Source organism: Cotesia typhae, unplaced genomic scaffold (assembly GCF_013202065.1).
Source record: "Cotesia typhae breed Kobodo isofemale line unplaced genomic scaffold, CoteBio_Ctyphae contig_22, whole genome shotgun sequence".
NCBI classification, from domain to species: domain Eukaryota; kingdom Metazoa; phylum Arthropoda; class Insecta; order Hymenoptera; family Braconidae; genus Cotesia; species Cotesia typhae.
The window spans coordinates 3883189-3896817 of NW_027423728.1; the positions used below are offsets into that span (position 1 = coordinate 3883189).

Below are 13629 nucleotides of genomic sequence, written 5' to 3' on the forward strand. Positions count from 1 at the left end.
CGTTTTTTTATTTACAACTAATTTAAATGGTGATTTTAATATGTTAGTTACGCAGCTGAATTTTACTAAAATCGTGAAAGATTTGAATTTCCCGCTTTTTATTCTACACTATTTCAGAGAGCGTTGCGCACAGCGTTGCCAGATCACTATAATCTGTTGAGTGAGCAGGTTGGAAATGGATCGAAAATTAATTTTTTAATTATTATATCTCGATAATAAAACGGTGAGGTGCTATTTTTATTTTTTTAACTTATTCTAAAATCATTTCTCAACACTCTCCTAGTTTTTTTTCCAATTCTGTCGAGAGAATTTTTTAATATAATAAAAAATAGTTGGAGAGACCGGACATTTTACATGCTTTAAATGGGACATGACCCTCAAAATCACGAACTTTGTCTTTAAATATCTCGCGATCTAAACGGTCAAAAATTATTAAATTTTAGGAATTCATAAATAAAGCTATTATAAACCCGAGAAAAAAATTTCCGCCAAATCTGTCGAAAAGTGATTTCATGCTGGAACTACCTTAAATATCGAATAATATTTTTCTAAATTTGAACGAATTACTGATGTAATATATGATTGAAAAAAATTCTACGAAAATTAATTTATGTATATCCCATTAAACAGACGCTACTATTTGACTAATGAGTAATATAACGAATAACTATGTAACTATAAACCCAATGTATTGGGATAGATATGTATGGTATGAAAATACACACTCAACAAACTACTCTATTGTATATATTTATAACAGTTATATTATAATATATAACGAATTAAAATATTTGAGTTGATAAGGAGCGACTTGGCATTTAATTTCGGCTTTAAAAGTGAAGAAACTTGTGGTATAATATAATATAAATAGTCAATTGACCGAAGAATTGGTTATTCAGCTTACATATGAACAGTAAAAAGCCAAAGTTTCATTATTGCATCGTCGGTCAATTTTCTTGTTGGTAAGTCAATTGAACGGTCTGGTCTATTAATAGCGTCATTGGATGCATATACGAAACCCGAAGGATGTAATAGCTCAAGTATTATATATTTATTAATATATTGTGCATAGATAAATATACGTGTGTCTATGTAATGATACTTTAGAAGGTGAAAGTTGCTGATTACCGATCTAAACGATATAATAATATAATCCATTGATCATATTACCCACCGTGACATTAATTTTGCTGCCTAAGTCTATTAAGTTTCTGATTATAACATTTTTTTTATTATTTTTTTTTTTTTTCACGTGTTTGCGGTGAGAAAATTTAATTTATGTAATTATTTGATAATGTTTATTTTTTAATACTAATGTCTTCATTTATTTTTATTGTTTTTTTTTTTTTTTTTACTTTGAGAAGATTATTTGAAATTGTAAAAATTAGAATTTTTTTTTAATCAAGATTAATTTTTGGAAAATTTTTATTAGTGAATATTTTATAAATAATATCCTTAATTAATAATCAATATCAAAATTAATAGATAGCTGTCGTTTCATCATAAATATTATCTCTTAACTGATCGGCCGTATTTGATAAACACGATCAATTTTGTATTAGAAACTTTATGTTAAAATTACGAAAAAAAATTGTGTAAATAATTAATGACAATAATAAATGATTTTTAATTATTATAAATTGACAAAAAAGGAAAAAAATTGTGGTAATTCATAAAAACAGGAGTTTTATGTCTTACAACACGTGATTCTAATCTACTTACTTAAGCGAAATATGGAACTTGCCAAGTATACATTTTTAACCTGTTTCTGTTTGACATCAGACATTTTTCAACAATAAGCAGGTTTTAAAACTTTCCATAAAAGTTTGAGCTCCTTTAAACAGAAGCTAACCAGAATTGCTAAATCAAAGCTTTAGTTCATTGAGAAGAAAATATATATGTGTATAAATTTGAGTCAATACGGTTCAAGTGTGTTTGTGTGTCAATCTCATAAATTATCTGGATTTATACAAGGAAATATATTGCCGTCAAAATCACATTTTTTTATAATAAACGAGCTTTTTGGCTCGCGGTACTGAATGAATTGATTTAATTCCTTCAATGTTATATTATTAGTATAAATAGCATTAAAAGCAATAGCTATAATCCAAAAACTATATATAATAAGAGTAAAATAAAACTCACGATTGTTATCTGGATAATTATCAATAGAATCTTGATCAGTTATTTCCTGATCTATCCGCAGCGATCCATTGTCGTTGAATTTACGATGCAACCCCGTAAAATTAGTCACTTGAGATTTACCGGGATAAGATGTGTCTGCGGTATTTATACTCGTCCAAAGAATCACGAGAAACACAACGAGAAAAATAATCGCGAGAGCTGCCACGATAGACGATACACGATTCGATAATCGTGACATTTTTATTTATATATTAATATTAATTTTCAATCACTGTCTTTATTTTTTTTTTTTTTTATTAAATCAGCCGTGCCAATTATTATTTTTACTATGAATATTATTATTATTCTCCAGTCAAGCTAGTAAACCCGAAAATTAATTCAAACATTATCTGCTTAAATGAATAAATTCATCGGTACTAATTATTTTAGGCAGAATAATTAAACCTATGCCTATCTCAAGACGTCAGCCATGTTTGTGAGATTTTATCGATATAGTATTGTACTGGAGAAAAAAAAAACATGGACAAATTATAAATTGTAAATTACCGAAACATTTTTTTAAATTAATTTTTCAAGTTGATACTTGTATGACTGATGAAGGTTTTTAAATTTATCATCGGCTAATTAAAAGTACGAATTGTTTGAATATCAAAAATATATTTTTGCAAAAGATTAATTGCAAATTTTAGTTGAAAAATAATTGTTCAGCATAAGGGCTCACTAGAGTGTCGACTCGGTAGAAAAAAGCTCTCGATTCGCGCACTTATTGAATTCACTGCACTACACTTCGCGCTTAGATTATCTCCCTCGTATTAAACTCCATCATTGAATTTTTTTTTATTATCTGAAATAGAAAAAAAATATTTTTAAAATCATATAATCATAACTCAGTTTTATTATTTTGAAAAATTATTTTGCAATTATTTGTTCTTAATTCTTAACAAATATTGTCTGATTGCTATTTTAAGTTTCTTTTTGTTTTTTTTTTATTTTTTCAAGTGAAAATATACATTTTTTATTTAAAATTTAAGTTTAAAAACAGATAAGAAAACAGAAATGATTTTTGTGTTATTGAGAATTACAAAAAAATGACATGGCAAATTATGAAAATTATTTGCGTAAATTTCTTTAATTGTTTATTTCAAGTGTTGAATTTTTTTGGAAAAAGAAAAAAAAAAAAAAGAAATTAAGGATGTCAACTTTTTCTGTCATAAAAGAAGAACTAATGTTCTTAAAATGAAATTCCTCCGGGTGGATCTAAATAATACTAGTCAGCTGAAATTTTACCATTTTTTATGAAAATTAATTTAGCAAATAGCTGATAATTTTAAGAATTTTTGTAACAAATAAATTATAGAAAAAAAAAATGTATAAAAAAAATTGACATCTAGAAATTTTAAAAAACTACAAATGGAATTTTTTAAAAATAATTTTTTGGAGCAAATTTATTTGTTAAAAAAAGTTAAAAAATTGTCAAGTGACAGCTAACTTTAATGTCATCGATTTTTTGGGTTTATTCAAAAAATAAATTCCTACTATAAAAATGATTGTAAAAAATTGTTCTCATAAAATTTTTATAAATTTCAGTACCATAATTTTGAATTGAAAATTCTGAAAATTAAAAATTTTTGAAAAGCAATAATGAGCTCTGATCATCATGAAAAATTGAACTCAAATTCTCTAAATAAAAAAAAAAAAAAAAAACTACGAACCTCAAAAAACCATTCGATTAAATAAAATTTATTAAAATCACTCACTAAAAAATTAAAAATCTAAATTAAGAAAATGGCAGTAGGCAAAAAAGTGAAAATAAAAACTAATATAAAAACAATGACAGCTGACAGAATAGATAATGTGAATCTGAGTATGAATGATAAGAGAGAGTACGAGAGGGAGACACGACCGGCTAGCTCCGCTCGCATGCACCAACTGAACAAACTTTTTAACAGCGAATCCTCGCATCCTCCGCGAGCTGTTGAGAGTTCTTGTGCGAACACGGTATATCCACAGTTTATCCCTTCTCCTTTCATTTACATTTATCCGTCTCGCTCTCGCTGTACCAATAAAAACCATATTATACTATTTTCTTCATCATTGATCATTGTTGCTCTGTCATTTATTTAACAGCCAATTCTGGAGTACACACTTTTTCCTTCTTTACATTTCACTCCTAATTTTTTTCACTCAACTCCAATTATTATTCTATATGCTTTTGATACTATTAGCACCTGCTTGACAATGTTTCTCATGAAGACTACACTAGGGTCGCACAGGATATTTTCTTAGTGATTGCAGAAGTCACTTCTTGTAAACATTGATAGCGATAACTTTTGATTTATTGTACTTGTATTACATACTTAAAATTATAATCTTGTAAAAAGAACTTGCAAAAAATAAAAATTGTTTTTTTTTCTTTTTTATTTTAATTACTCTCCAATTATAAACATTTATTACTTATTGTAATAAGTTGACGTTGCTGTTCTCGAGCAGGAAAGGCTCAACCTTACAATCATCAGATCTACTTTTTCAGATTGTTCTCTTTGAATATTGATAAAAATGTACGCTTGGTATCTTAAAACAACAAACAGCATGTAAAGGTGAAAATTCGATAAAACTGTGGAACTGTGGAACCCTACTCGCGAGGTATCTCACATTCCGAAGAACAGAACTAAAAAAATATTAACGAATATTGTAATATCTCACGCTGTTGTTGCTTTGTGAGATTTTTTATCTGGACTTGTCATTTTTGTAATCTATCTAATTCATGAAACGTCAAAACTAAATTTTTGAATTTTACGCTTAAAAAAACGTGACATTAAAGTTTGCTGTCACTTGACAATTTTTTTTTAACAAATAAATTTGTTCCAAAAAATTACTTTTAAAAAATTGCATTTGTAGTTTTTTTAAATTTCTAAATGTCAAGTTTTTTTATAAGTTTTTTTTTTGCCATAATTTATTTGTTACAAAAATTATCAACTATCTGCTGAGTTAATTTTCATCAAAAAAACTTTCTAGATTACATTTTTGCAAGAAACTGATTGAATTCGTGAATTTTTACGCAAGTTGTCGTGTTTTTAACGGAAAATTGAGTTGATTAACACGAATTTTCTTTGAACTATTTTGATATTTTTTTCTGGTTCTATTATCTTAAATTGATTTTTATCAGTGACAGAATTGATCTCCATTAAATTATCTATCGAATTATACGCAAATATGACATTAAATTTAGCTGTCACTTCACAATTGTTTTAATTTTTTTTAACAAATAAATTATTAAAAAAATGGACTTGTAGAAATTTTAATAAATTAAAAATGCAATTTTTTAAAAATAATTTTTTAGAACGACTTTTTTTGTTAAAGAAAATTAAAAAATTATCAAGTGACAGCTAACTTTAGTGTCATATGTATCTTTGTTTGTTACTAATAAAAATTATCTTTTTAAAAAAAAAATAATTACAGAACAATAAAATTCCCGCGGATAGAATGGAAATCTTTATGCCACTGAAGTTGGCAGACATTAAAAATTACTTAAAAATTTTATAATAATGCAATTATTATAAAAAGAATTTAATTAAAAAATTCCACATGTGAAAATTAATAAAAATTACAAGTGAAAATTTTTAGAAGCATTTTTTTATTGTAATTGATTTGTTATTAAAATTTCTAAAATTGACAGCTGACGGCTAATGTAAACAATTTCAATTATTGTTAATAATACTGAAGTTAGCGGTTAGCTGTCAATTAAAAAAAATTTTTTTAACAAATAATTACAATAAAAAAATGCTTCTAAAATTTTTCACTTGTAATTTTTATTAATTTTCACATGTGAAATTTTTTAATAATTTAATTGTTACAAAATTCTAAAAAAATTTTTAATGTCTGTCAACTTCAGTGTTATTTGCCAATACTATCTAGCACGCTTCTATAGAAGAAATAAGGTAGAAATCAATAAATTGAAATGGTTCATTTAAAAAATATTCTAACCGAAGAAATCCTTACCTGTACAACAACTTTTTGTCTCTCAGTGAACATTAGATTTTATTTAATTATCGCTTTAAATTAATTAATTTAAAGCATTAATAAAACTCCATCCCGCTTAAACAGTCGGACCGTAGGAGTTTGGAGTTATAAATGGTCGAACAAGTTGTTTCCGTTGCAGCCATCTGTAGCTTAAAATTTTAAATACAAGCAATTTCTTCCCTACCATTACAGTGTAACATTCCAGTTCTACAAGACACAGTAAATTTTTCCGGCAGATGGCGCAGCGTGTTAGTTCGATGAAAAACCACCCGAACGGAAATGCGTAAAGCAAATTGCGAGGATTTAAAAAAAATCTTTAATTTCCCACCAAAAATTATCATTTTGATGAAAAATTCTGATTCGGGTTGAAATTTGCTGTCAAAAAAAAAAAAAATAGGTAAATAAATAATGAGTAATAAGTAATAAAATAATAAAAATATTCTTTAAAAAAAATTTCAGTTACCGTTACCGCCATCAATGTCCGCAGTGACGTTACTGTAGCAGCCTCCACGGACTGTAGCATTGATAGTGCCTTTTTACGCTTATGGCCGACGTGTGCGTGTACCAAAAAAATAAAAATATTGTATCAATTGTCGTCATTCCGCCCGCATCGGAGTCCACGCCGTCCTAGGACGGTTAAAAACGCGCACGATTAGTCGCGAGGTCAGAGTAAGTTTATAGCTGATTTTTGTTTTAAATAATTGGTTTTTATTAACTGGTCATCAATTGATCGTTGGTTAGTTACTCCATTAGTTCGACATAAAGCATATAGAAATTTAAAAATTGTAATTTTTATTATAATTATTATTATTATTATTTATAGTACTTATATATTGTTATTATTTATTATTTTTATTTAGATTTTAATTTATAAAATAATGTGTTGAATGTTTCAAGTGACTCAGTCCGCGGTGAAGGCAGCAGTAGTTGGTAGCTGTTTCCACGATGTGAGAATAAGAAAGATAGAGCTCTGGCGGGCTTGCTGGTGTGAATGAGACAGAGCAAGAGTGAATGATACTAGTATAGTCTGTAGTGTATATAGATTGTAAATGTAGCATTGCTGTAGTTGCCTCCACATACATTCTTCCACTGACATAATCCGGTATAAACTGGATCTAGTCAGTTCATATTGATGATCTTGCTAGCTTCTATTCAGTATAAACTTTATTTAATAATTATTATTAAAAATTATTGTAATACTGAAGTTAGCGGTCAGCTGTCAATTTTTAAAATTTTTTTAACAAATTAATTACGATAAAAAAATGCTTCTAAAAATTTTCACTTGTAATTTTTATTCATTTTCACATGTGATACTTTTTAATTAATTTTTTTTTTTTTCAATTATTTAATTGCTATAAAATTCTAAAAAAATTTTTAATATCTGTCAACTTCAGTGTTATAAATTATTACTAATTAATTAAATATAATATTGTCAAAAATGATATTGAAATTAGCAGACATCTTAAAATTTTTTTTTATTCGTTTAACTGGTGAGAAAATTTTTATAAAATTTCCATTTATTTTTTTTTTTTTAAATTTACACATTTTTTTTTTATCTAAATTTTATTAATTATTATTTATTATTTATTAAATAAATAGTAAGTTAAACAATTCGGGGAGAGACGATAGTATTTTTAATAAAATAGATTAATAAATTATTCGTCGAGGTAAAAAGTTCTAAGTTTCATTGAGCGGATTTTTATTTAAATTTAAAAATTCTAATTTCAATATTCAAAAATTTGTCACATTGTTAATATCAACAATAACAATAATAATAATAATCATTGTTATTACTTATACTTGATCATTTGTTATTACAGATAGTAACAGTTAAACTTGCCCTTGGTCTGCCAAGGATCAGGCTGGACCTGAAACCCGAGTTTCTCCGAATTGTATTATTTAAGTAAATTGTCACGGTGTGAGTTTATTACCACGCGCAATAATGTCCAGCGAAGAAACTTCAGCTGATAGAAATGTTGAGATCTGGAAGATCAAGAAACTTATCAAGAGTCTTGAAATGGCCAGGGGGTAATTATTAATATTTTTTTGAACGATTTGCTTGACTTTAATTTTTGACAAACTGATTGATTAATTGACTAATTAATTTTTATACTAGGAATGGAACGAGTATGATTTCCCTGATCATACCACCAAAAGATCAGATCTCCCGGGTCAGCAAGATGTTGGCCGATGAATTCGGTACCGCGTCTAACATCAAGTCACGTGTAAATAGGCTATCGGTACTTGGTGCAATCACATCTGTGCAGCATCGTCTTAAATTATATACTAAAGGTAGTTTTTAATTAATTAATAATAATAATAATATTGAAAGGGATATGAACAAGCTGGATTTCAGTCGATTCGAGTAATTTAATAAATGAGGTTATTTTTATTTACAGTACCTCCAAATGGCCTGGTTATATATTGCGGGACTATCGTCACTGAAGAAGGAAAAGAAAAGAAGGTTAACATTGACTTTGAACCTTTTAAACCTATTAATACTTCCTTATATTTATGCGACAACAAGGTACGCATTTTTATTTATTTTTTTTCTTATTTTTATTTTGTTGAAAAAATATTTAATATTTTACACTAATTTTATTTCATTGAAAAAAAAAAAAAAAAAATAGAATTTTTATTAGTTTAATAGCTTAAAAATTTTTTAAATAAATGTTAAATAATCTTCAATTATATAAACTTAAATAATTGTTATTTTATTACAGTTTCATACAGAAGCATTAACAGCATTGCTAGCAGATGATAATAAATTTGGTTTCATTGTAATGGATGGTAATGGTGCATTATTCGGTACACTGCAAGGAAATACGCGCGAAGTACTACACAAATTCACCGTCGATTTACCAAAAAAACACGGTAATTATTATTTGTCATGTAGTGACATCTGAAAGGCAATTAAAGATATAATGAAATATTTTTAAATTGATTACAGGTAGAGGAGGTCAATCCGCGTTACGTTTCGCCCGATTGCGTATGGAAAAGCGACACAATTACGTACGAAAAGTTGCTGAAGTAGCAACTCAGCTGTACATATCCAATGACAAACCCAACATTGCTGGACTTATTTTAGCTGGTAGTGCTGATTTCAAGACAGAACTTAGTCAATCCGATATGTTTGATCCTGTACGCTTTTATTTAATTTATTTACTAATTAATTTATTTTAATTGACAACAATAATATTAACAGATTATTATTTTTTTTTTTTTTTTTTAGAGATTACAAGCTAAAGTAATAAAGCTAGTGGACGTTTCATATGGTGGTGAGAACGGATTCAATCAAGCGATTGAACTGGCGGCCGAGTCGCTGCAGAATGTTAAATTTATTCAGGAGAAAAAATTAATCGGGCGTTACTTTGACGAAATATCCCAAGATACCGGTAAATATTGTTTCGGAGTAGAAGATACGCTTCGTGCTTTGGAGCTCGGTAGTGTCGAGACTCTAATCTGTTGGGAGAATCTTGACATTCAGCGATATGTGCTTAAAAACCACACGAATGGCGAGGAAAAGGTGCTGCATCTCACTCCGGAAGAAGAAAAAGACAAAAGTCATTTCACCGATAAAGAAGTATGTTCTTTTTTTATTTAAATTGTTTTTTTTTTTTTTTTTTTTTTTTATAGATTGAACCGAGCAATTAATAACAAATATTTTATTGCAAAACAGAGTGGGGTAGAATTGGAGTTAGTCGAGTGTCAACCTCTCTTGGAATGGCTAGCGAATAATTACAAAAGTTTTGGTGCCACCCTAGAAATAATCACAGACAAATCTCAAGAAGGTTCGCAATTTGTCAGAGGTTTTGGTGGAATCGGAGGTAAAGTTTTTTTTAAGTATTTTTTTATTTTTTAAATATTTATTACAAGTTTTGATTCAGTTCCATCTAATAATCCGAGTTAAAAAACTTGATACAGATTTTTTTAAATTATAAGTCGAAGTATTAAATAAAAATTTTCTGCAGTATTTTGATACTAAGAAAAAATTTTTTAAAAATTTATACTTTTTTTTTTATCCTTGTAATTATTTATTTTTAGAAAAAATCCCGAAAATTGCCAGACATCTTACATTTTTTTTATTAACATAATTAAATATAATGAGGACAATTAATTGGAACTGTAAATACTTGCATAGTTAGTAAAGCAAATGGACAATTGAAATGAAAAATACTCTTGACGCTTAAATAAATGCTCTAACAAAATAAACCGAATAGTTATGAGGTAGCTTGGCGATTTAAAAATTAAAAAGCCTGAGAACATAGTAACAGCTAATTATTTAATAATTACAACTATAAATATAATAAATTGGTATTAATCGATTGATAATAACATTAATATTAATATAAATATAAAATAATATATAACTGTGGAGTGTATGTTGTAAATATAGGAATCCTCCGCTACAAAGTTGATTTCCAGTCACTGCAGGCTGATGAGCCTCTCGATGATGTTGACCTCGATGATTACTAAGTTATTCGTCTGTCAAAATAATACTCAGTGTCGATTCAGGTAGACTTGTTATAAATCTCTGGCTTTAAACAGTGCAACACATCGTTGTTCAGTAGAAAAAAAAATCAATAATTATTAAATTATTTCATTTAATTACTCAATACTTTATTGAATCTTAATCGTGTCACGCAGATGCTTCTTCCATTAAATATAAATTCATTATGAATTTATGAATTTATATGCCTGGCAATTAATATATTTTATTATTCTTCATTACATTTTTTTTACTCGTTATTATTTCACAACGTCGTTGGCATTCTACATCAGTGGCATGTTCTTCATTCTTCTTATTTATTTGTATAATTAAATATAATTTCGTTTCTTCATTTATTAATTTACAATTAGTACAATCGTTATCCATTTTTAATCTTTTTAGTTCGCTGAATGATTTCAATATTACTTATCCTCCATTTAATTTAATTAAATCACCCATTTGTTTAATTAAATATATATAAATTTATATAAATATCGTACAGATGTAGTTTTGATTTTTTTACAGCTTACATACTTCATTGCATGATTTTTTTTTAGTCGAGTAGAGGCGTGAGACACTCGCCTGTGATTTTTTTTTTTAATTCCTTTGTTGTCTGTAGAGCTACTTTGTCTCGAGTATCTCAATTATTTCAAATAAAAGCATGCTATACCTGTGTGAGCTAAAATTTCCCGCCAGAGATTATATTTAAATTAACTATTTAATTATATAAACATAAAATATATTTTTTTTTATCCATCTCTGGCGGTTCAATATGGCGCATTTTTAACTGCAATGCGTATTTTATTAAATCAATTTTTTATTATAAACATCACTAACGATCTTTCAATTTTTCATTAGCTTGCTCTTTGGAAAAGGTATAGTAAATGCTTTATTAAAAGTGTTGTAGATAGATGACTTATTTTTATTATTATAGTTACTTGATTATTTATTTTAATATTTGTACAGTTATTCAAGAGTATTAGTACTTCATTTTTTAAGATAATTTTGTATAAAAAAAATTTTATTTTTATACTTTTTAGATTTTATAAAAAGATCTGATTGCTTTCAATTGGAATAATTAATAAATTTTTAAATTTTTTTAATTTTATTATTTTGAAATTTTTTTACAATTTATTTTTGTTATGAGCAATTGGATCTTATTAAAAATTTTAATTAACAAATATCATTTTAATTTTCTAGGTATTTTGCGATACAAAGTCGATTTTCAAAGTATGCAGCTCGAAGAAATTGAGTTCGATAATTTCGATTTGGATGACTACTAAGCAAATGAATAAAATAATATCGAGATCATAAACACTTATCAGCTCTTCAATGACTTCAGAATAATTATAACCAGAAACATCGGAAGTTGATTAATTGAAAATGTAAAAATTTTTAGTACTACAATCTAACATAAAATAAAAAATAATAATAATAATTAAATAATACAATAAATAAATAAATAAAATAATAACAACGATAGCGTGAAGAGTTAAGTATTTTTTGGTAATCAAAAAACTTTTTACGCAAGTAATCGTTGTTGAAATAAAAATTATCATTTAGGCAGTTCAGAGTATCCTATCATTTAACAATTGATATTTTAAAATGAATTCTAACATAAAAAAAAAAAAAAAAAAAAAATTAATAATTATTAAAAAAATAAAAAACACGGAAGTTGAACTAATTTTTTTTGCCCAGTGTTAACAAAAATTAAATCAACTGCAAGGAAAAAAAAATTGAAAATTAATAACAGCTGTAATAATTAACATATAATTATGGATCAGCGATTGTTTCTGCAGAGTTATTAAAGAAATTGAGTATGGTATGCGTGCGGATGTAAGAATGCGTGAAATATGATTTTAAAAATAGTTAAAGTGTCGAAGGATATCAATTTAAAATAATAATTGATTATTTATAGTAATAAATAAATCATTAATTTAAAAATAAAAATATGAAACGAATGACAACTCGAAGACTGCGACATTAAGCCAGCTTGAAAACCTGCCTACTAATAATTAAAAAAGAAAAAAAAACAAACATTTAAAAAAAATAAAATCTTGCGAGTTGAACTTAAGATGGAAAAATATTTTAAGCGTGATATGAGTATGTATGTGTGATATGACTAAAATGTTAAGTATGCAAAGAGTGTGTGAACTGAAAATTTTAACCCGTATCTTCTCAGGACGTTCAAGGATTCTATTCTATGTCCGAGTAGTTGGTGTACAGACAATTTTTTGTACAGTACAATGCACACTATTTAATTGTTCTTTATTATTACTATTAATAATTAATTATTATTATTATTATCTTCTGTTTATATCTACTGTCTATTAATTGAATCATTTTTTATGTTCTGGTTACTCAATTTCAAGTTTTCTCTGTTTGATGAACGGTGGTGTTATTATTAATGTTTATTAATATTAATAATAAAATTTAATTAATCTATATTTAACTTGAGTTTATTATTAATACTCGATGTGCAATTTTCTGGATTTTTGGCGTTTTTTACTTTGTTTGTATGTATGCTGTACTGTAATACTAGCAAAATTCTTTTTTTTTATAAAAAAAAAATGGTTAAATAATTTTCTGTGATTTAATTGTTTAAACAGAAGTATTAAAATGATTTTATAAATTACAATTTAAAAAAAAACAATTTTTAAATAATTTCAAGTATTTTAACAGAACGTAATGTACAAAAATTGTAATTAAAAAACATGACTGCGTTTTTACCAGATGCAAATGATGCATTTACAGCATTACATTAAAATCGTCCATCGAGAAGATCTGCGGGTGTGTGAATAACTGTTGACTCCGTGGAGTTTTAAACAAACCGCTGTTTGACATAATAAGAGTAATAAAAAAAAATAAAATAAAATAACGTATCCAGATCGCGACATGCTCGATATTTTTCAACAAAAGTACCATTAAAATATATGTCTTGTTAAATAAAAATAAATAATAATAAACGGGTCATG

General features: G+C 26.7%; 2 protein-coding genes across 4 annotated transcripts in view; one reads left to right on the plus strand and one right to left on the minus strand.

The window, feature by feature from the left end:
• LOC141523922 (A disintegrin and metalloproteinase with thrombospondin motifs 15) overlaps positions 1-4084 on the minus strand; it is a 97628-nt gene extending 93544 nt beyond the window's left edge. The window contains exons 1-2 of one of the 2 annotated variants that reach the window (XM_074237500.1): positions 3858-4084; positions 2146-2989 (exon numbers count right to left, since the gene is read on the minus strand). In XM_074237500.1, the coding sequence (XP_074093601.1) occupies positions 2146-2383 (238 nt within the window). In that variant the 5' untranslated portion in view covers positions 2384-2989; positions 3858-4084. The remainder of the gene's footprint in view (positions 1-2145; positions 2990-3857) is intronic. The other variant, XM_074237501.1, reaches the window with a different exon arrangement.
• Positions 4085-6688: 2604 nt separating this feature from the next.
• Erf1 (eukaryotic release factor 1) lies at positions 6689-13620 on the plus strand. 2 transcript variants are annotated; one of them, XM_074237507.1, is made up of 9 exons: positions 6689-6828; positions 7986-8193; positions 8282-8457; positions 8565-8692; positions 8889-9039; positions 9116-9306; positions 9398-9748; positions 9845-9992; positions 11855-13620. In XM_074237507.1, exons 2-9 carry the CDS (start codon positions 8108-8110, stop codon positions 11935-11937), a joined length of 1314 nt encoding a protein of 437 aa, XP_074093608.1. In that variant the 5' UTR covers positions 6689-6828; positions 7986-8107; the 3' UTR covers positions 11938-13620. The 2 variants fall into 2 exon arrangements, with proteins under 2 accessions (XP_074093608.1, XP_074093607.1); XM_074237506.1 differs by having other exon boundaries at positions 6694-6834.
• The last annotated feature ends 9 nt before the right edge of the window (positions 13621-13629 follow it).

Excerpts from the sequence above, each read along its gene's own strand:
- Erf1 (XM_074237507.1), top strand. The coding sequence starts at position 8,108 with ATGTCCAGCGAAGAAACTTCAGCTGATAGAAATGTTGAGATCTGGAAG. Across the intron at positions 8,194-8,281 it reads AGTCTTGAAATGGCCAGGGG|GAATGGAACGAGTATGATTT; the intron begins GTAATTATTAAT and ends TTTTTATACTAG. Across the intron at positions 9,749-9,844 it reads GTCATTTCACCGATAAAGAA|AGTGGGGTAGAATTGGAGTT; the intron begins GTATGTTCTTTT and ends ATTGCAAAACAG.